Source organism: Sciurus vulgaris (assembly GCF_902686455.1).
Source record: "Sciurus vulgaris genome assembly, chromosome: 9".
NCBI lineage: Eukaryota > Metazoa > Chordata > Mammalia > Rodentia > Sciuridae > Sciurus > Sciurus vulgaris.
The window spans coordinates 37,094,963-37,118,604 of record NC_136469.1 but is presented as its reverse complement, the minus strand read 5'-3'; the positions used below and the strand labels follow the sequence as shown (position 1 = coordinate 37,118,604).

Genomic DNA, 23,642 nt, shown 5'->3' with positions numbered 1-23,642 from the left:
AGGATGCAGTGGTGCCCCCATGTAATCTGAGAATCAGGAGGCTGAGTCAGGAGGATTGTAGTTCAAGGTCTGCCTCAGTAACTTACTGAGACTCTCTCAAAAAAAAAAAAAAATTTAAAAAAATGGAACTCAGTAGTAGAATATCCCTGAGTTCAATCTCCAGTACTACAAAAAAAAAAAAAAAAAAAAAAAAAAAAAAAAAAAAGCAAAACAAAAAAAAGCATTTGGTGACCAAGGGAGGAGACCATCTTTGATCCCTAAAATGAGTTTAGTAACTGTCACAAAATTTTATGACAATTTGGATCTTAATTTTAACTACTGTATTAGCCTGTTATGCAACATATACAAATTCACACCTTGTTAATTCCATTGCTTTACTTATAGTTACTACCATCACTTTATTTATTGGCTTCAGTTTTCTCTTTTGCTTTCTCTGTCTTCTTTTGGGGTACTATTACCTGCCGGTCAACCAAACTGAAAAGCTAAGGTCAGCCTTACTTTTATAGCCTCTACTCAGCACGTGATCCCAAAGCGTCTCCTCCCTTCCGTCACCCAGGACTTGGTTCAGGTACACATCTTCATCTTGGCTTTCCCAGACCACTTTCGCAGCTGCCTTGACTCCAGGCTGCTCCTCAAACCCATTCTCCATACAGTGGAAGGAAGTGGGTCCTTGGGGGTGTGTGCCCATGAAGGAGCCATTGGGATCCCACCTGTTCCTGTCCTCTGTGCTTCCCAGACACCATGAGGTGAGCAGTTTGCTCTGCCGCTCACTCCTCACCATGATGTTCTACTTCGACACAGGCTCACAAAACATAAGGCAAAATGACCATGGATTGAAACTTCTGAAATTGTGAGCCAAATAAACGTTCCTCCTTATAAGTTGGTTTATCTCGGGTTTTGTCACAGCAATGGAAAGTCTAGTCATGACTGCAGCAATGCTCAGCTTGTATTTTTGCTATGTGCTGCACTATTGGCCATTCTTCCCCTCTAGCCTTTTGCTCAAGCTGTTCCCTTTGCCTAAAATGCCTTCTCCGCCTACCCCATCCTCTGGCTTTTTCTCCTTTGCCTAGTTCCTAATCATTCTCGAAAACACTGTTCAGCAATCACCTCAAAGAAATCTAGTGTCCCTGCACTGTAAGCCTTTCCCTTTCCATCCTAGGCCAAGGCAGGTGATCTTCCCCACTGCTCCTGTTCAGTCTGTGAGCAAATTAGGCATTTATTAAATGTATTACCTAACCATCATTACGCTTATTACATTTTATTATAATTTGCAATGTGTTTGCTGTCTCTCTCTTTAGAATGTTAGCACATACGCTCTTTCATTTTTTTTTTTTTTTTTTTTTTTTGGCAGTATTGGGGTTTGCCCAGGGGTGCTCTATCTTGAGCTACAACCCCAGTCCTTTTTATTTTTTATTTTGAGATAGGATCTAAGTTATCTAGGCTGGCCTTGAACTTGCAATTCTCATGCCTCAGCGTCCTAATTAGCTAGGATTACAGACCTGTACAATTACTTTTAAAAGTAGCATATAAAAAAGTCAAAATCTAATAGGAAAAACACAAGAGACAGGACTGGTGATATAGCTCAATCTGCCTAGCATGCTTGAGGCCTTGGGTTCAATTCCAAGTACCTTAAAACACAAACACACATAAGAGATGAAGCTACACAGATCATAAGATCATAAAAATAATACTAATAGCCCTTAAACATATAAGATTTTTAATCATGTGAATGAGAGAAATGTATGTTACTATGTTATCACTTCTTACCTATCACATTAGCAAAGTCAGAAAGTTTGACAACATACTCTTTGGGTGAGGCTGTGTGAAAACAGGCAAATTGCCATTCTTAGGTACTGTGGATAGGACTACAAAATGGGGTATAGCCATTGGTGGGGAGTTAGCAATACTGAGTAAAAAACTATATACCTTTCCTATTACATATGCAATATCCTTTTTAGGAGTCTAACCCAAAGATGTCTGCACAAAATATGAGAATGCAGAAAGCTGTATTTTGTAGCACTATTTAAAATAATGAAAAATTTGGAAATAGCCCAAATGATAATTAGTAGTGGATTGGTTAAATAAATGATAGTAAATGCATACAATTAAGCATTTACAGTTGTACAGTGAGAGAGAACTCTACATCCCAATGTATTAAGAGAAAAAAAAGCAAGATAGAAAAATTTGTGCCACCATTTATTTTAAAAAGGTGAGGAGGGCTGGGGTTGTAGGTCAGTGGTAGAGCGCTTGCCTAGCATGTTCGAGGCATTGGGTTTGTTTCTCAGCATCACATAAAGACAAAATAAATAAAATAAAGGCCCATCAACAACTAAAAGAATGTTTTTAAAAACTTTAAAAAGAAAGGTAAGGATATGATTATAAGTGCATATGTAGTTATATTTTTTGAAATATTTCTTATAGGAAAAAGGAGAGTGCAAAAGGGAGTTAACAAGGATAAATGCTAGATTTCTCTGAATATCTTTTATTTCGAGGATTTTTACGTACAATGTAAAAGTTTTCCTTAATTATAAGATTACTTTTTAAGTTCCTAAGTAAATGAACCTAAATATGTATTGAGTTGGTGGAATAGTTTCATAGAGAAGAACTAACTCTGGTTTCTCGCCTCTGTTTTCTTCTAGCGTTTTTCTCCTCTATTTTCTTTCTTTTTGCCATAAGAATTGCTGACTGAAGCCTAAAACAGATTGTAAAGTTAGTTGTAGTCTTAAAGGTAAAGCAGAAGCCTATACTTCCCATGGTGGGTTAATGGGAGGTCCTCTGTCAAAACCCAAGACCTCCCTTTTTTTTTTTCTGCTTAAGTCATGAAAAAATTATGGTTCTTTATTTAGGTTCCTTCTTCCTTTCTCTTTACAGCATCATTAAAACCACAAACGAGCAGGACACAAGCAGGCCCTTGTACTTCTGTGGTCCCAGTGACTCTGGAGGCTGAGGAAGGAGGATCAGTTGAGCCCAGGAGCTCCAGGCAGCCTGGGCAACATAGCGAGACCCCATGTCCTGATGAACAGTAACAACAAAACTACAACAACTGACATACTCAAAGGAACAGGTTCCTCTCTTCTGTTAAGAACTTTGCAACCTAGATGCCTTGGAAGATGCGAGTTCCAGAGCACAAATAGGGAATTTTCAGAGAGGGACGCTTTCAATTAGGTGAACAGAGCCCTTGAGTATAGTGATTATAATTAGCTCACCTAATTATAAAAAAGAGGTACAGAAGAGTGTGATGCAGGTCCGGACCAGAGAAGATCAGTAACACAATAAGGACTGATCGTAGCTGCCCATGTGGGGGAAACAGAATCTGTTTCCCGTTGAAAGGGTGGAGTGGTCAAAAGGGCGCAGAAAAAGGGGAAAAGAGTGAAGAAGTGTTGTTGTATGTGCACATTTTTGCATATGTGTCTATGCTGTCTGTCTCAGGTCAGGTGCTTTGGAAGTGGTGGGCAAGATCTATACAGATTTATACACATGAAGGGAAAGGGGAGGAAGCTTGATTGAGCAGAGGGGCACCTAACAAAGAGTGCCCAGGAGGTGAAAAGGTTGTCCATGGCTAACTGGAATGACTGCCTCCGTCCCCCACTTCCCTTAGACACTGGACACAGGCTGTGCTCTCTGCAGCACACCCACCTGAAGGAGCTAATGACTGCAGACAACACTCCCTGCAGCTGAGATATGAGCCCTTCCTTGAAAGCGGACCTTGGTGGGCATCTCTCTGCCTATCATACTAGTAAAGCACTCCGTAGTTAATGTAGTATTTTTTGTTTTTATTGCAGTTCTCAACAGACCAAAGGGATTACATTTCAGTAAGAAACCACATATATTTAGCGAACTCAAAATTATTTTTCAAATGTTCAATGGATTATCAGGCAGTCAATACTGTTTCTTAGCAGACTAGAATTACATGTTCACTCATTTATTCATCCCATAAACATTTATTAGCTATCGGTTGCATACAAGACTTTGGAAATTGAAATATAAATAAAAATGTTTTATCATGAACTTCTGGAAGTTAGAGTGTGGTGGGAAGATAGAGAAAATAAATAGAGGACTGGGAATATAGCTCAGGTCCCATGTGCAAGGCCCTGGGTTTGATCTTCAGTACTACAAACCAAGCCAAACCAAAATGAATAAATAAACAATTAAAACAAAGTAGTAAGTTAAAAGAAGGTTATAAACACAATGCTATGGAAGTTAATGACACATGAAGAAGAAAATACATAGATCTGCAGATATCCTCCTGGAAGAGGAGATGTGGGCGTTGACTTTCAGAGGACAAGTATTTGTATAGAAATGTTACGAGAAGAGCAAATTGCATGCATAAAGGCTCAGAAGAATGAAAGAGCACTGCACAGATAGGGAGTCACAAATAAACTGACCAAAGTAGAGTGCATTTGAGGAAATATCATAATGTGAGGCTAGAAATATATATGTATATTTATACATATATTAATTATAATTTTTATTCATGTAATTCTTTTTGTATTTTTTATTATATATATTTATATATAATATTTCTTGGTTATGTATATATTTTTTATTTTGTTGTTGTTGTTTGTTTTTTGCCCCCATATATCCCTGCAGAACATTCTTTGAAAAATGTTGAAAGACATTGATGATTGAGCCTGCCAGGTTATCTGGGATAGAAGAATGATCTAATACCTAGACAGCTCTTTTCTTTTCTTACTTTCTTTTTTTTTTTTTTTTTTTTTTTGAGTTGATGCTAACACTGACTTTTATTCATAATACATAATACTTCGCCAATGTATTATACATCAGATCTTCCATAAGAAAAGGCTAACAAATGTTTTAAGTGGGCACATGCATAACCAAAGGGAGATACTGAGATAAATTAAGAAATATACTCCAGAGGTAATTAAGCTTTGGCAGAGTAAACAAAATACACCAGGATGTTTCTTTCAGAGGTTTCTAGAAAATCCGAACTGCTCATAGGATTCTAGCCAGCCCACAAAATGTTCCTTCCTATATCAGGAATCTCTAAGCTTTTGGAAGATGCCCTGGTAGGAATTAATGGCTATCCACCTCTTCTGATATACAGATGCACTGTGGATCAACATCCCATGGATATAAACATCAATTTAGCAATAGTTTGTTTAGATTCCAATGGAAAAAACAGATCATCAGCCAGAAACTTACAGATAATAAGGGGGAAACATCACGATAGGTTGAGCATAATTTGTTGAGTTTTGTCTTCCTCCCAGTTTGGTTTCAGTATATTCATTAAAGAGAAAAGAATTTCTGCAAAATAAACTTTTGAGAAGGCCTAAAAACACTGACCTAAACAGTAGTGAGGACATCAGTTGCTCATGTGTTAGCGGTTTGGGGACTTGTAACAAGTGCTAAGGGTTCTGCTTAGCTGATTGCCTTTCCCATGGATTGAATTGTTCCCCGAAGTTCCAAATAATGTAATGGTTTCAAAAGTTAGTGGCTTATATTTTGCTCATCTGTGAATCAACATGAATGACTTTGACTTACTTAATATAATAAGGGAGAACTTTTTCCAACATATACAGGGAAAAAAAGTCTTAAGAAATATCTCAGTACTCAACGTGCTAGTCTCAGCAATTAGGAAAATTATAAGTGATTTAAATAAGAATATAATTTTTTTAAAGGTGTTTATTTTAGAGAAAACAAAGTAATCAACTTGTAAAAATAAGTCATGGGAATGGGATGTTTAAACTTTTTTTTTTTTTGCGGTGCTGGGGATTGAACCCAAGGTCTTGTGCTTGCAAGGCAAGCACTTTAGCAACTGAGCTATCTCCCCAGCCCTAAACATTATTTTTAATAACATGATTATTAGGATATTTAGAAAGAACATATGAAAATGTATAATTGTGTAATTGTGAAGTCCAAAACACTTAGTATTTTTCAGTATTTAGTATAAATCCCCTTTTTCATTTGTTTTTTAGTTATACATGACAATAGAATGTATTTTGACATATACATTCTTCCCATTTTTGTGGTTATACATGATGTGGAGGTACACTGGTCACATATTCATATATGAACATAGAAAGTTATGTCTGATTCTTTCTACTGTCTTTCCTATTCCAATTCCATCAACCTCCCCTACTCCCCCACAACCCCCCTTCCTGCATATTGTGAGTTAGCATTCACATATTAGAAACAACATTTGGCCTTTGGTTTTTTGGGATTGGCTTATTTTACTTAGCATGATAGTCTCCAGTTCCATCCATTTACCAGCAAATGCCATAATTTCATTCTTCTTTAAGACTGAGTAATATTCCATTGTGTGCATGCACATTTTCTTTATCCATTCATCTGTTGAAGAGCGACTGGGCTGGTTCCATAGCTTAGCTATTATGAATTGAGCTGTGGACAGGTCTTTTCTAACTCAACATTGACAGATAAGGAAAAATCATTATTGGATGGAGTTCTTGGAAATGCCTCTGCTGTATCTGACTATTCTTGGAGACTGGAATATTGGAACTCCGTTAGAAGGAACATCCTAGATCTTTGTCATAAAGAGTCCTTAGCAACCAACCAGCCTAGGTCATGGACAGGGAGAGCAAGAATTATGGTCTTCGGTTCTAACTGGTGCTGGTTAATTGGTCTGAAGAGATTGAGAAATTCCATTGGCACAGTTAAGACCATAGCCATGGCATCTGTAACGTACCGGGAGCCAATATCTAAAACTGTGGGAAAACGGATGATTTTTACAGGTAAACAAAGTCTTGGTATACATACTCCCACAGCAATCTAAAGTTTTTCTCTCTCTCACTTACGTGGTTTTCATATAATGGAGGTAATAATGAAATAATTATTGTGTTTATTTTACGTGGGACTGTTTATGTTCATTTGGTTTGGTGGTTAGCACCTTATTGCCATAAATACATCTTTATAGCAGTTGTCACAGTATCTGAGCCAATTTTTGCATTTTTATTAGCATGGCATTTATGGTTTATGTAAGAACTGCTTGATGTTAATAAAAAGTTTACTTTTAATCAAATTTTAATTAGTGCTTTAAGCCTCTTGTATCATATAAACTTGAGATATTTGCTTGATTAAAAATTTGAGCATGATGTGCATTAAACCTAGTGAAGTTGTTGGACTGTGCTTTATCTTTCAGTTTAAATAATTTGGGCCATGTATGTGTGAGGAATTATGATTAAATAAAAACTAGAATATGACTAATTGTGATAAGTCTGTAAGACAAATTGTTTCATCTATCACCTTTCTTTTCCAAAATATGATCATATTTTATAATATTACAGAAAAATAATAAAATGTATGTTTATGGTGGGTGTGATTTATGTTGCTCATTACCTATCTCATTCCCTTTGTAATATTCTCAGCTTTGGAAAGAACACCCCTTTCCCATTGTGAGTCTGCTTAAAGAAGGTTACTTCACCCTGGGTTTGCTTTGCAACTGCTGGAGTGCATGAGCCAGACTAAGCCAATTACACTTCATCTCCCTGGATAGAAGGGCTTTGGTTGGGCACAGGACCCTTGTGACAAGCAGGGCCAACAGGACTCAAAAATGAGAACTATGCAACAAAAGTGCTCCCACTGCTAAAGGGTAGTGAAAATTCGAGTCTGAAGTTGCTGAGAAACTGCATAGAGGTTGGGAACACATGGAGTCTCTGTAGGAGCCAATCCAAAAGAAGTAGAGTCAAGGATCTGGGTGTCCTTGAGTCCTGGACTAAACTATGTCTGAAACCTCTCCTACCTCTGCGACTTGTTTTTAATAGATTTTCTTTATTTTTTTTTAATTGTACTATTTTTTTATTTCTAATTAGTTGTACATGATAGTAGAATGCATTTATACATTTTGATAGATCATACATAAATGGAGTGTAATTTCTCATTTTTCTGATTATACATATTATAGGATCACATTGGTCATGCAGCCATATATGTACATGAAGTAATAATGTCTGTTACTCTCTACTATCCTTCCTACCCCCATACCCCTTCCCCTCCCTTCACTCCCCTCTACCTATTATAAAGTAACTCTATTCTTCCCTAGCCCCCCACCACTTAGGGTGAATTAACATCCGCATATCAGAGAAAACATTCCGTCTTTGTTTCTTTGGGATTGGTTTATTTCACTTAGCATGATATTTTCCAACTTCATCCATTTACCAGCAAATGTTACAATTTCATTCTTCTTTAAAACTGAGTAGTATTCAACAGATAAATGGATGAGGAAAATGTGAGATATATATATATCTCATCTAGGTTGGTTCCATAGTTTAGCTATTGTGAGTTGAGCTGCTATAAACATTGATGTGTCAGCATCACTATAGTATGCTGATTTTAAGTCCTTTGGGTATTAATCGAGGAGTGGGATAACTGGGTCAAATGGTGGTTCATTCCAAGTTTTCTGAGGAATCTCCATACTGCTTTCCATGGTTGCACCAATTTGCATTCCCACCAGCAATGCATGAGTGTACCTTTCCTGACATCCTCACCAATATTTATTGTTGTTTGTATTCTTGATAATTGCCATTCTGACTGGAGAGAGATGAAATCTTAGAGTAGTTTTGATTTGCATTTCTCTAACTGCTAGAGATGTCGAACATTTTTTCATTTATTTATTGATCGATTACATATCTTCAATGAAATGTCTGTTCAGTTCCTTAGGCCATTTATTGATTGGGTTATTCGTTTTTTTTTTTTTGTTTGTTTTTTTTTTTTTTTTTTTAGTTATTTATATATCCTAGAGATTAATGCTTGAGGTGAATGTGATAAAGATTTTCTCCCAATCTGTAGACTCTTTCTTCACATTATTGATTGTTTCTTTTGCTGAGAAGATTTTTAGTGTGAGTCCATCCCATTTATTGATTCTTGCTTTAACTTCTTGTGTTTAAGGGGTCTTACTAAGAAAGTCAGATTCTAGGACAACATTGTGAAGATTTGAACCTTCTTTTTCTTCTATTAGTGGCAGGGTCTCTGTTCTAGTGCCAAAAACATTGACTGGAGAAAAGATAACCTAGTCAACAAATGTTGCTGGGGAAAATGGAAAGGCACATGTAAAAAAAAAAAAAAAATGAAATTAAACCTTTATCTCTTACCTGGCATAAAACTCAGCTCAAAGTGGATCAAAGACTTAGACTTTATTTTGTATAGAAGTATATTTACAGAAAAATTACAAAGTTAGCATGGAGCACTCTCATATATCCCTACACACAGTTTCCTCAGTTATCATTACTACTATTGTTATTACTTGGTGCAGGGGATTGAAACCAAAGTCTGGTGCATGCTAGACACATACTGTGCCACTGAGCTAATGCCCCAGCACTCCTTAATTACTGCATCTGTTTATTAGCATGGTACATTTGTTACAATTCATGAATTCATGTTACAATTCATGATAGAATCAACTAAAATGTATACTTCATTCATATCAGTGTTACCTAATATCCTTTTTCTGTTCCAAAATTCTATCCAGAATGCCACATAACATTTGATGGTCATGTTTTCCTTAGGCTCCTCTTGGTTGTGACAGTTTCTCATACTTTTCCTTGTTTTTGATGACCTTGACAGTTTTGAAGGAATATTAATCAGGTATATTGTAGGATGCTCCTCAATTTGAATCTGTCTGCTGTTTTTCTTACGATTAAACTGGGGTTTTGACTTTTTTGGGCGAAAGATCACAAAGGTAAAGTGCATTTTCATCGTGTCATAGATAGATGCTGTCAACGTGATCTGTAACTGTTTATTTTGACCTTGGTCACCTGGCTGACATGGTGTTTGTTGGGTCTCTCCATTGTAAAGTTGTTTTTTTCTTCTCTTTCTCTAATGTGCTCATTGGAAGGAAGTCTCTACGTGTAGCCTGTACTTAAGGAGAGGTAGTTTTGCTCCTTTTCCTTGAAGATAGAGCATCTACATACACTATCTGCAAATATTCTGCATGGGAGAGTTGTTTTTTCTATCCTATTTATTAATTTATTTAATCATTTATATCAGTTTGAACTCCTGGATATTTATTTTCTACTGTGGGCTATCATTAATGCTGATTGATTTTATTGCAAATTGTCTCAGCTTTGTCCATTGAGAGATCAATTGTCCCCTGTGTCCCTTTAACATAGTCCCATCAATGTGGGTGGTTTGTTTGCTTTGCTTTGGGTAGCACTTCCTTACTTTTCTAGTACTAGAAGTTTCTCTAAGATCATTTTGTGTATTTCCTGTCTCAGTCCTAGACAGAACTGAGCCTCAGTTCCTTTTATGGGAGACTAGATTAGAAGCTAAGAACTGGACACTAGGTGTGCTAATTCTACTGGAGTATGGCTTCCTTTAGGCTTTCTCAACTGACAGAGCAAGAAAATATATGTGTATATGCAAATCTATAAAAATTCCAACGTGTAAATCATCTTATCTATATTAAGTTCAAGGTGAATTTTTGATCATGTCTCCAACTTTAATCCATTTCTATATGAATCATCCTAGCCTCTTCCCCTTACTTATGTGTAAAACCACACTCCAATATTAAGAAATATGGCTCCCAACTATACCCCATCTTTTTTTTTTTTTTTTTTTTTTTTTCTGTGGTGCTGGGGATCGAACCCAGGGCCTTGTGCTTGCAAGGCAAGCACTCTACCGACTCAGCTATCTCCCCAGCCCTACCCCATCTATTTTTAAAATTTATTTATAGTCTATCTACAACACCATCAGAGTTAGTAACCCATACACCTTGCAGGGGGAAAATGTTATCAGCTAGAGTACAGTGCTTACTTGCAGTTCCTTTTGCCTTTGGTCTTACAAACTACTCATTTCCTAAGTTATTTAAGTTAGCATCTCCCTGTCACCCCTCTAGCACACTTGTTTTGTACATTTGTAATAGTTACATTTTCGCAATCTGAAATACTTCCTTCAGACCCCCAATCTCCTAAATGATTTTTAAAATTTTCATACATTAAACTTTGCTTTTTGTGCTGTAAAGTATAGGAGTTTTGACGGATTCATAAAGGCATATATCCACCACAATCGAATCATACAGAATAGTTTCATCCCTCTAAAGATCTCCTGTGCCTCACTTGTTTCTTTCCATTCTTCTTTCCCAAGCGCTTGACTTTTTTCACTTTCTATAATTTTTCCTTTTCCTGAATGTCTGTGTTAGTTGGCTTTTCAACACTGTTACTAAAATACCTGACAAGAATAACTTAGAAGTGGGATAGCTTATTTTGGCTCACAGTTTCGGAGGTTCAGCCATAGTTGGCCCACCCCATCACTCTGGGTCCAAAGTGAGGCAAGGCCTCATGGTGGAAGGATGTGGCAGATGAGCACTGCTCCATTCATGGCATCCAGGAAACAGAGAGAAAAGGGAAGTGGCCACAGGAGAGATGAACCCTTCCAGGCCATACCCCAGCGACCCATACCTTCCCTCCCACCCCACCTGCCATCGTTACCACCCAGTTAGTCCATTCAGATTAGAAAGAACTGATTAGGTCACGGTTCTACCAATCCAATCACTTCACCTCTGAACATTCCTGCATTAACATAAGAGCTTTCAGTGGATAGCTTGTACCCAAACCATAGTAATGTTATAGATCTGAAATCAGATGTGTAGTCTTGCTAGTCTTCTTTCCCTCATCAATATGAACTCAGTGGTTCTCCATATCTTTTCATGGCTTGATGGTTCATTTATTTTTATAGGGTAATGAAATTTCACTGTATGGCTATATCACAATTGCCTTATTCATTCACCTGTTGAAGGACATCTTGGCTGCTTCCAGTTTTTGGCAGTTGTGAAAAACAACTTCTATAAATGTCCATGTGCAGGATTTTGTCTACACATTTTCAGATCAATTTGGTAAATATCTAGGAGTGTGATTGGTAGATTATATGTTTAACTTTGTAATAAACTGTCCAACTGTTTTCCAAACTAGGTATACTGTTTTACACTTCCACTAGCAACAAAGGAGGTCCTTGTTGCTTTGCATCCTTATCAACATGTGGTATTTGTTTTTTGATTTTCGATCATTCTAATAGGTGTGTAGTTGAATCAAGTTTTAATTCACAATTGCCTACTGACCAATGATGTCGAGCATGTTTGCATATTATTTATCTGCCATTTGTATACCTTCATTTTTAAGGTATCTATTTTTGTTTGTCCTTTTAATAGTGGACTTTTTTTAAAAAAAATCTTATTGCTGCATTTTTTATAGGTTTTGTGTATATTTTGCATATACAAGTTTTTTTCTTAGACAAGTGTTTTGCAAAAATTTTCTCCCAGTCTGTGACTTGCATTTCAAAGAGCAAAGTTTTTAATTTTAATAAAATGCAATATCAAGTTTTTCTCTTGTAGATTGTCTTTTCTTTATTGTATTTAAAAACATCACCAAACCCAAGGTCGCCTAGACTTTTCTCCTGTGTTCTCTTTTAGAAGCCTATGTTTTTGCTTAAGTTTGTGATACATTTTGAAGCACTTTTTGTGCCTCTTAAATTTGTCATTTCCATCAGTCAATAAATTTCCTCTTTTCCTTAAGCCAGTTTAGGCACTTGCAACTGTAAAAGAATCTTAATTGATACTTAAAATTTTTAAAAAATTTTTGTCAGTGTATACTCAATGTTATATATTTACATGGCTCAAATTCTTGTCCCTTTGATAGGTTTATAGTCTTTCCTTGTATTGATATACAATAATAAACTTCATGTTCCCCAGCATTTTATATTTAATTTCCAGATTTTTACTGCCATTAATAAAGCTGCATGAATACTTTTTCATCCTTTTTTTCTTTCTTTTTTTGTTATTTCTTGTGGCATATTTATAGAGAGTAAAATTAGCAGATGAAAAGAACAAATATATGTTTAACTCCTATTAATGACAAAAGCTTTGAAGGATTATGTAAAATACTATGAAAAATATGTATGTATTTAAAGCCCCCTAGTATGTTAAAAATTACTTCTATTTATTTTGAAGAAGTATGTATAAATTATTTTTCCCTTCAGCTTTTGAACATTTTATTATGAATGTTTTTATAACACGTCAACAAACTCCCACTTACCTGTTAGTCATATTTAACAATTACTGAAATTTTGCCACACTGACCTTTTTACTATGAAAATCTAATATGATAAACAATTTTATAAAGAGATTTTTAAAATATTTTAGAGAATGGTTATATGTTTTCAAAACATCTGTGTACATATGTGATAAAATTGGTGAACCCATTTCCAGGTCCTATGCTGTTTTAAAGTTCAAAAATTATATTTATTAAAAATTACAATTTGTGTGTGTGTGATGGTGGGGATTGAACCCAGGGCCTTCCACATGCAAAGCATGTGTTCTACCCCTAAGCTGCACCCCAGGCCCTAACAATACATCAATCAGAATTTTTTTCATGAATTTTCACTTGGTCCAAGATATGTGTAGAATAGTAAATATAGGACATTTAAAAAGTACATAGCCAGGCCTGTTAGCACACACCTATAGTGCCAACGACTCCTAAGGCTTAGGCAGAAGGATTACCTAAGCTGATGAGGTCGAGGCCATCCTGGGCAACACAGCATGACTCTACCTAAAAAATACAAAAATAAGAAGCTACAATAACAGATAATCTAATTCAACCTAACATTTTCCAGGTGGGTTCAGAGAAGCTAAGTGATTCATACAGCCTGGATCAGAAGGAATGGGAGCCTCTGCCTGGCCCCTGTTTATATGGTGTATTTATGTGCATTTTATCCAGATTACTATCTAAATAAAAATATTAATGTGCTTCATCATTATATATCTACTAAAAATAGTTTTCACGTAAACCAGGAATATTGCAGAACCCCACCTTATGATGAAGTGGTCATAGCACAGGGTTTTTGATAAGAATATATTAGAACTAGAAATGGTGAAAAACAGTGTGATGAATTAAACTGTAAGCAGTAGGACAAGTACATAAATGCATTTTGAAAAGTATTGCTCCATTATTCTGGGTTTCAGATCCATTTATTCATCTCATTTTTTGCCCTGTGAAGCTGTCACACTAATAGTCATGTCTCAAATTCAATTATTTTAAAAATAGAAAATGACTTCACACTGAATTGCCAGTGGTTTCCTGTTTAAAGAGAGAAAAAAATAGCCCTACTGCTGCATATTCAGCTCCAGTCTCAGAACTGTAATCCATGAAGGTAATACTGTATATTTTAAAAAACTAATTCATGACAAAAGCTTATACATTTTAATGATATGAAACATGGGTTGGATAAACTGCATTTTACTTATATGTTTTTATTTATTTTAAACTGCATTTTATTATCTTGTCATAACATGCCATTTGCCCTGAGTCATAATTTGTTCTGTGATTTACATCTATCCTTACCATAAATTGTTGGTCTATTCAAATATGGTAAAAATTTAGGGGCCAAAAGTGTAGCTCAGTGGTGGAGTGCCTGCTTGTCATGTGCTGGGTTCAGTCCTCAGCACCAAAAACAAGAGTATAAAATAAAAATAAGAAATTAGCTCAGTGGCGGAGCGCTTGCCTAGCATATGTGAGGCACTGGGTTCGATCCTTAGCACCACATAAAAATAAATAAATAAATAAATAAATAAATAAATAAATAAATAAATAAATAAAGGCGCTGTGTCCATCTACAACTACATTTTTTTTTTTTTAATTAAAAAAAAAAAAGAAAGAAAACTTAAGGGACTGGGATTGTAGTTCAGTGGTAGAATGCTTGCCTAACCTGAGTAAGGCCCTGGGTTCAATCCCCAGAACCACAAAAAGAAAAAAGAAAAAAAAAAAAAAGTAAAGCTTAGTTGGAAAAGATCTTCTGATGGAATATAGTGAGCATTTATGTAAAATAAAATAATTGAGCATAGCTAGCCTAACCACATCCAGCTGCACTGACTTACTTGCTTTCTGAGGGCCTATTAGCTATGAGGTCCTCCTCCTAGCATACCAAGAGTGCAGGCCTTATGCAGTCCTTCCTTATTTTCCACCACGCATTGTTCTTCTTATATGATACATTATTATTTTGACAAAAGCATGTGTCATGTAAGATAAGGCTGGGGTGAAGACCTTACCCAAGGTGCCTGCAATTCCAAATCAATTCTACCTTAAATTGTTGGTCACTCAAAATTATTACCAATGTGATTTGTTGCCATTGCTTTGAAAAGCATTTAACCAACCCGTTAGAAGACAGTTTCCAACAAAAAGCTTTGTCTCAATCTCAAGTACTTCTCTCTCTCTCTTTTTTAAAAATATGTTTTAGTTGTAGATGGACACAATGCCTTTATTTATTTATTTATTTTTATATGGTGCTGAGGATCAAACCCAGTGCCTCGCACATGCTAGGTGGGCACATTACCACTAAGCCACAACCCAGACCCAGTACTTCTCTTTTTGTTTTAAATTATGTTTTGAAAACAAGTATCTTTATTACATGCGCTAAGATGGAAGGATGAGAATTTGTCTTCTTGTCTTGATTTAATTTTCCAAACTTGACACCTTATACGTTTTGTTATTATCACTTCTTTAAATCAAGGTGAAATACTCATAATTAGGGGGGAAAACAAAGATTAACTGACTGTTTGCTGTGTGCTAGGCACTGTGCTACCTGATAGGAAATAGAGATGAAAATGATGTTCCTGCTTTCAGATGAAAAAGCTGAAAATTGGACATCAATCAGCTTTCTCCCTTAACCTTTCTGAACTCAGTTTTCTTAATTTGAGGGTAATAGCACCTACTTCATATAAATTCAATTGCTTTAAACAATTTTTTTTTCCCTTGAGGATGATGATCTGGGAGAGGGAGGTGCTGAGAAAAGGACAGAAAAAATAATGTTAAAATCCCATTTTTTTCCCCTCTCTCTTTTGTCGTGCTGGGGATCCAGCCCAGGGCCTTGCACATGCTAGGAAGCCCTCTATCACTGTGCTGCATCCCAGCCCTTTTTTAGATTTTTTTATTTTGAGACAGGGTCACGCTAATTGCCCAGGTTGGCCTCCAATTTGTAATCCTCCTGCCTCAACCTCCTGAGACACTAGGATTACAGGCATGCACTACCATGCCCCGCTCATTTTTTTTCTTAATAAACCAACCAAGTGTACTTTGTTTTCCTAAGTCTGAAGTCACAAGTATGTTTTTAAAGGGTAGGGGAAGAAATAATCTAAGATTATGTAAGTGGTTTTAAAACCTTAATGTGAATATGATTCACCTGGGGAGTCTCATTAAAATGCAGATTCTGATTACAAAGATCTGATGTGGGCCTGAGAATCTGCAAGTCTGTCAAGCACCCAGGTAAGAATGCTGTTGCTTCAGGAACCACACATTGTAGCAAAGATCTAAACAACCCTGGCTCCACCATTTACTTACTGTTGTGACCTTGAAAAAGCTAACTGCACCTCTGTGCCTCAGTTTTACTATCACTTAAACAGCGGAAAATCTCTGTTCCATAGCATGGCTGGGAGTTTTATGTGAGTTAATGCATGCAGAGTTTTTGCCAGTCTGGGATGTGGTAAGTTCCAATATGTGTTAACTATTGTCATCTGACAGATATCACTAGCAAAGCAAGTAAACTACTGGCTACTGGGCTTGAAGATGAAGTTATTTGTGGTGCTGGTAACGAAAGCCCATGCAATATGGGTGTGTGTGTGTGTGTGTGTACTGAAGATTGAATCCAGGATGCCTAACTAATGAGCCACATCCCCAGCCCTTTATATGTTTTATTTTGAGATAGGATCTTGTTAAGTTGCTTAGGGCCTCACCAAGTTGCTGAGGCTGGCTTTGAACTCACTGTCCTCTGGCCTCAGTCTCGCAAGTCAACAAAGTAATGTCTTAACCTGCCTTTTGGGTTTTCCTTTAAATATAATCTCAATAAAATTAAAAACAAGGGCTAGGGAGATAGCTCAGCTGGTAGAGTGCTTGCCTTGCAAGCACAAGGCCCTGGGTTTGATCCCCAGCACCACAAAAAAAAAAAAAAAAAGAAAGAAAAAAAAAAAGAAAATTTCTGGAAGGATGCAGATTTTGGAATTCTATCTATAAACTTCACCAGTTTATCTAATTTTCATGGAAAATTCTATGTCATTCTATAGTTAGGAAGAATGAAAGATCTCATTAGGTGGGAAATCTTTTACTATGAAAGTTGTCTTTGTCTACCTTGAATCCATTTCCCTTTCCTTTTCTCTCCTGCAAGAAGAGAAAGCACACACTGAACTCTGGCAAGGAAGCGCTTTACCCTTGACACCTGCTGCGTATGATCTTAGTCAATTCCATTCACAGCAAGTGATAAAGGATAAAGTGCCTCACTCTCTTGCTAATGCCAGTCACCAGCAATTATCTCAGAAAAGGTAAACCCTTTCACAGCACCTATCAAAAGACCCTTTTGACCACTGATATCACCTTATAGAAAAATATACCCTAAGAAAAAGGCTGAGGAGGATAGATGATATCCATGTCTTTGAGAACAGTGGCACAAAAGCACACATCAAATCATCACATTGGTCAGATCATCTATTTGGGGCAGCTCCTACTAAACAGAGATAATTCTGGGGAAACTGCAAGAGTGCAGGAGATGTAATGACTTGAGGGGAAGAAATGAGCAGACTGGTGGCTCCTGCTTGGTGGCAAGGGTTGAACCATACGAACACCCCAAGGAGTCCAACTTCTCCATTTACAAGCAGAGCCTGAGCAGGATGGAACCCCTAATCAGGAAGATGCCTGACCCTGGCTCTGAAAAGTACCTACCACAGCCGTAGGAAATCTCCTTCTAGGGGAGAGAGAGGGGATCTGCTCTATTTCTAAGCTTTGTTCTTGGCTGTCAAGAGAACCACCCTGGAAACAGGGATGAAGGGGACCTGAGGGTAGAGCCAGCAAGCCTTAGTGGCAGGAATAAGTGCAGCAGTTTCCAAGTTCACTGAATAGTGATCAAAATTCACCAGTGCAAGGATTGGGGGTATAGCTCAGTTGGTAGAGTGCTTGCCTTGCAAACACAAGGCCCTGGGGTCAATCCCCAGTACCACCACCATCACCCCCCCAAAAAAAACCAAAAAACTCACCAGTGCATAGTTGGGAGAGGTGGCAGCAACTGAGGAAACAAAGACAGTGTGCTGTGAAATGTGAGCCACATCCAGTTTCTGGGTCCTCTGTGACATTCTATTATGGGTAACACTAAGCTCTCTGTACTAGTTATGATCTTCTAGAAAAACAGAACCAAGAGGATAAATGTAGATATACAGAAAGAGGTTTATTGTGAGGGATTGGCTCAAGTGATTATGGAGGCTGAGAAATCCAGGATCTGCTGTCTGTAAGCTGGAGAACCAGGAAGTCAGAGATGTAGTTCCACTGCTAACCGGGAGCGCTGATGTCTGAGGGCTCAAACGGAGAGAAAATTTACCCTTCTGCCACCTGTTTTGTTCTATTGGGGCCTTAACTGCTTGGATGATGCCCACCCACATTGGTGAAGGCCTCCCTTTCCTCAGTCTACCAATGCAAAGCCATCTTTTCTGGAAACACCCTCACAGACACAATCAGAAACAACGTTTTACCAGCTATCTGAATGTCCTCTAGCTCAGACAACTTAACACAAAATTAACCATCACAATTTCCCTGCAGGCAACTCAGAGCTAACCACAATTCCAAATCTAGGGCATTGCTTCTCCCAGTGTAATCTTTCTAAGAATCACTTATGGGAGATACTGAAGAATGCCAAGTCTAGGCCCTGTACCTCAAATTCTGAGCTAATTCTTCTGGAACTGTGAAACCTGCATGGTAAAGAAGCTTGCCAGAAAAATAAGGTACATGTGTGGAACTCAGTGGACCCAAGAACACTAGGAACCCTACACATTCAGCTCCTTGAAGCTACCACATGCTCCAATTCTATTTCTTCTTTTCTTGTTTAAGTGCTGGAAATTGAACCCAGGGCCTTGTTCGTGCTAGGAAAGTGCTCTACCCCTAAGCAGCAATCCCCAAACCCAATATTGCTGCTCTTAGAGATCTAACTTGCCTGTGAGAGAGGAGGCTTTTTTTTTTTTTTTAAGGTGGTAGTGTTGCTATGTTGCTTAGTCTGGTCCCAAACTTCTGGGATCAAGTGATGGTTCTGTCTCAGCCTCCCCAGAGCTGAGATTACAGGTGTATGCCACTGTGCCTGGTTTTCAACAATTCCTCATGGTGCTGGGGATTAGAACCCAGGATCTTGTGCATGTGAGGCAAGCACTCTACCAATTAAGCTATATCCCCAACCCTCAACCATTGATTTTTTAAAAAGCAATTTAAAAGCCCACATTATTTTTTTAAAAAGGGATGGAAACATTTGTATAATTCAAATTGGTGTGCATTGTACTATTCTTTAAATGATTATAAAAAATAAAATCTGTTTTTCAGCCCAATGAATGATAGTACTGATGGCAGGATAATTAGGAAATTGAGTTGACAAAATTTATGCAAACAAAACCATGCGAAGTTAAGGGAAGATTAGTGAATAAATGCTGATAGCGTTCCAGTTAGATAAATTCTCTGCTCTTCACAAGCAAATAATACCTCCCACATCTCTTTCCTTTAGAGATTTCGAGTCTTTCAAAGTTCAATTTATAAGTTAAATAGCTATCATTGCCTTTTTCCACAAAATGGAAACAGAACAAAGTTGACATGCTAGTCATGTGGGCTAAAAGAAGATATTAAAAAAAAAAAAACTCTCCCTAACCTGTGATCTTGCAATACTAGGAATGATATGGCAGATCACATTCATTTCCTTTTCTGAGGATTCTGTAGCCACTTAGAACACAAGATCCACCGCTGAACCGTGCCCACTTTCCTCATCACCACCCTACACCAGGGTGTGCAGGCACCTGTGCACACACATACCCTTTGAGACGTGGAAATGTCCTGAGGGATGCCTTGCCTGCATAGATACAAAACAAACGAACAAAATTCTTACTCCCTTATCTCAGAGACCACTTTTTTTCTTTTCTCAAAATAAGGGAGTGTCTTAGACTCTCTCCGTTTGAGCTGAAAATAAGGAAAAGCTTATCATTGACCTAAGCATACAACCACTCAGAAGATAAAGACTGAGATGAGAATTTGCAGTAAATTGCATAATGCTATGTGACCTATATCTCTGTTTCTGGGTAGTGGGTGGAGACATGCTGTGGAAATATGGTCTGTCTGTGTGGGTTGTTTTGTGTGAAGACTATAATGTATTTATGTCCATCTACATATTAGCCAAGAACCCCATTAAACATTGCTTGATAAATAATTTCCTGCTGCTGCTCACAGGGGAACATTCTGAGGTATGTGCTCCAGTGTGGAGAAACTGCTCAATCCCAAGTCAATGGGAGAGATCGAGAGTCTCTGCCTTATGATTTTAAGTTTTGTGGTTATTGGTCCATGTTATTTTCCTTCCTTCCTTCCTTCCTTCCTTCCTTCCTTCCTTCCTTCCTTCCTTCCTTCCTTCCTTCCTTCCTTCCTTCCTTCCTTCCTTTTTCTTTTCTTTCTTTCTTATTGGTACTGAGAATTAAACCCCCTGGAACTCTACCATTGAATTACATCCTCAGCCTTTTTGTTTTGTTTTGTTTTTTGTTTTGAGACAGGGTCTTGCTAAATTACTGAGAGTCTCACCAAGTTGACAAGGCTGATCTTGAACTTGCCATCCTCCTGTCTCAGTCTTTCGGCTCACTGGGATTACAGGCATGCACCACCATGTCTGGCTCCATAGCATCTTCACAGGGATGACCGCCTCCACTTGGCAGTCACATTTGCTCCCTGTTCTACTTTTGCTTTAATGGTCTTGGAGGATTACTCTGGAAGACTAAGATATTTATACATAACATCCAATCTTTATTTTAAGTTAGACAATCTCAAACATCATTTCCAGATTGAGATAGGAATCTGCCCAATCATTTTTTGTGTAACGACATGAAATAAACATAGACAAAAACTGTACTTGTCAGTATGGAGATTCCTCAGAAAGCTTGGAATGGACCCAACATTTTACCAGCTATCTCACTCCTTGGTTTATACACAAAGGACTTAAAATCAGCATACTACAGTGATGCAGCCACATCAATGTTCATAGCAGCTCAATTCACAATAGCTAGATTGTGGAACCAACCTAGACTCCCTTCAATCGACGAATGGATAAAGAAACTGTGGTATATATACACAATGGAATATTACTCAGCCATAAAGAAGAATAAATTATGGCATTTGCTGGTAAATGGATGAAGTTGGAAAATATCATGCTAAGTGAAATAAAGCCCAAAAAACCAAAGGCCAAATGTTTTCTCTGGTAAGTGCATGACAATATATAATGAGGAGGAGGTGATGAGGGGAAGAGAAGACGGAAGGAACTTTGGATGGTGTAGAGGAAAATGGGGTGGGAGGGGGTGGGGGATGGAAAGATAGTAGAATGAAACAGGCAGTTTTACCCTATGTATATGTAGGATTACATTTGTGTACAATGAATCAAAATGTGTCTGTAAAAATAAAAAGATTTTAATTTAAAAAAAAAAAAACTGTACTTGTTAATGTCCACTTCACCACTGTAAATCCCCTGAAATAGGACAGAGTTCCTTAACTTAAAATGATTCAAGTTGAAACATATATTGGAGGCTGAGCATGTGCTCAGAGGAAAGAAAAATGGAAAGGAACCCCTATCTGGCCCATGGCAGAGGGTCCGAGTGCAGGGATACTTCAACTTGCTGGCACTCATTTTCTCACATCTCAACTAGCCACAATGGAGTGGATAAAATTTGGAGCAAACGACTCTGACAAAAGGCAGCTTTAGAGACAGCTTCTACCATAGCAGTTATTCTGCAATCTGTTCATTGAAACAAATCTTCTACCACCTTCCACAGCTGAAGTATTTTTGATCTCTGTGTTTATTCCCCTCCCCAGGCCCTTGCCCATCTCTCCATATCTTCTCTGTCTCCCATAGTTACAAAGAGTTGGAAGAAGAATGAAAAGGATGAGGATGTACATCAAGAATTGGTCTATGTTTACATTTAGGGAAGTTTGGTCAGAGCTTTGAAATTCAGTTTCTCTGCAGAACTGATTTACTGCCCTCTCCCACCAGCAAGCAAATTTAACAGGCCAGTTGGCATGTTCATTTCCTTGGCCCTCTCTCCTGGCTTTAGTTTCCACTGTTGTTCAGGTGGATGAAAACATATTGTGGCCACACCCACACCCCGGTTGAGGTTGACCAGCTCCCCCAATTTACCCAAGATGAGGGGCTACCTAGTTCACTGAATTTTCAATGATAAATAGATGAGCACTTGGTCACTCTAACTCTACCTCTATTGCTGCCCTAGTCAGGCCAGTGTCCCCAGACCCAGTGTCGATTTACTTTGAAAGACAGTTAGGATTCAGATAAGCACAGAGCAGGATGGGAAGTGTTCATGACATCAGGATACTGGGTAAGAGTTCTCTCATATACAGACCATCACTGACTTCTTATCTTGTAATCAGAGAAGGGGAAAAAGTTTGGGCTATGCCACAATTGTCATTAGGTAGATGTGTTCCTCTCTGAGCAACTCTTTTGTTTTTTGAGATAGGGGTCTTGATATGTGGCCCAGATTGGCCTCAAACTTTTGGACTCAATAAATTCTTCCTCAGCCTCCTGTAGCTGCTATTACAGGTTCTACCCTGAGGACATCTTGCCTGGTTATAGACAAGTGATATTCACTGGCTAATTTACATCAGTCTGGTTTGGAATTGCTATTCCTCTTGACTAAAGATAACTTACATCAGTCCATCAATTGAGTTCATTATAAACCCTAGGAGAAGGCTCTGAATTTATCCTAAATTGTTTCAAGTAATTCAGGAATGGCCTCATTTTGCAAGGGGGCATTCTGAACTGCTATACTTGCTTAGGGGAAAACAAAATAAAATATCCTTCATTTTAATATAATTTTGCCTTGTTCAATGATAAGTTCAGGTATTTGTTCAGTTTCTGTTATTAATCAATATATATTGCCTAACACTAGAGTCAAATCACATAAAAGACAATCAAGAGGAAGAACATAATGTATTGCTAGACTGAACTCCTTACCATGACGTGAGTGGCGTAGTTTGGCATTGTCACGTGAGCTAAATTGGAACTACAATTCCCAGAATTCCATTCCCCATATAGTTTTGGAATAGTCTGGGTCAGAGGGGACATTTTCTGTGAGATTTGGAAGACAGAAGCAGCAGATGTATTATTTCTGTGCTCAGAGTTTGGTGTGGGTAACAGGTGCTGTTGCAGGCAGGACACTGTTTCTGGTGTGCAGATCTCACCTTGTAGTGGGGAACAGCAGTCACGCCCACAGCAAAATTTACCTCTTCCAGCTTCCCTGACGTCAGGCCAGGTGGTGTTTAGCCCCATGTTGAAAGGCACCAGCTTTCGCTACTAGCCACTGAATTCATCAAATTTGGAAGTTTGGAGGAGGTAAGAGAGCTACATGGTTGTTACTCATACAACTCTAAAGCTCACTTTGATTCTGTCCTGAGCACCCCAAGCCACAGCTGAAACAGATACCGTATGGTTTGTGTGATTCTTATTTTAGCGTCACTGCTTGCTGTTTTGCCTGCCTGTGTGTGATAGATATCTTCAGGGACCAAGACTCCCTCTTTAACCATTTTCAGGTCCATATTGGTTTCTGGCCTATTGCTTATTTCCCAGCATCTCAATCATATTCCTGGACTACTAGTGTTGGTGGACTGTCCACACTCAGTACATCACAGGCA

General features: G+C 37.9%; 1 protein-coding gene across 1 annotated transcript in view; it reads left to right on the top strand.

The window, feature by feature from the left end:
- Window positions 1-5,975: 5,975 nt before the first annotated feature.
- SPMIP2 (sperm microtubule inner protein 2) overlaps window positions 5,976-23,642 on the top strand; it is a gene marked incomplete at its 3' end in the record, with an annotated part of 94,537 nt that continues 76,870 nt past the window's right edge. The window contains exon 1 of the mRNA XM_079153951.1: window positions 5,976-6,710. Within this exon, the coding sequence (XP_079010077.1) occupies window positions 6,566-6,710 (145 nt within the window). The 5' untranslated portion in view covers window positions 5,976-6,565. The remainder of the gene's footprint in view (window positions 6,711-23,642) is intronic.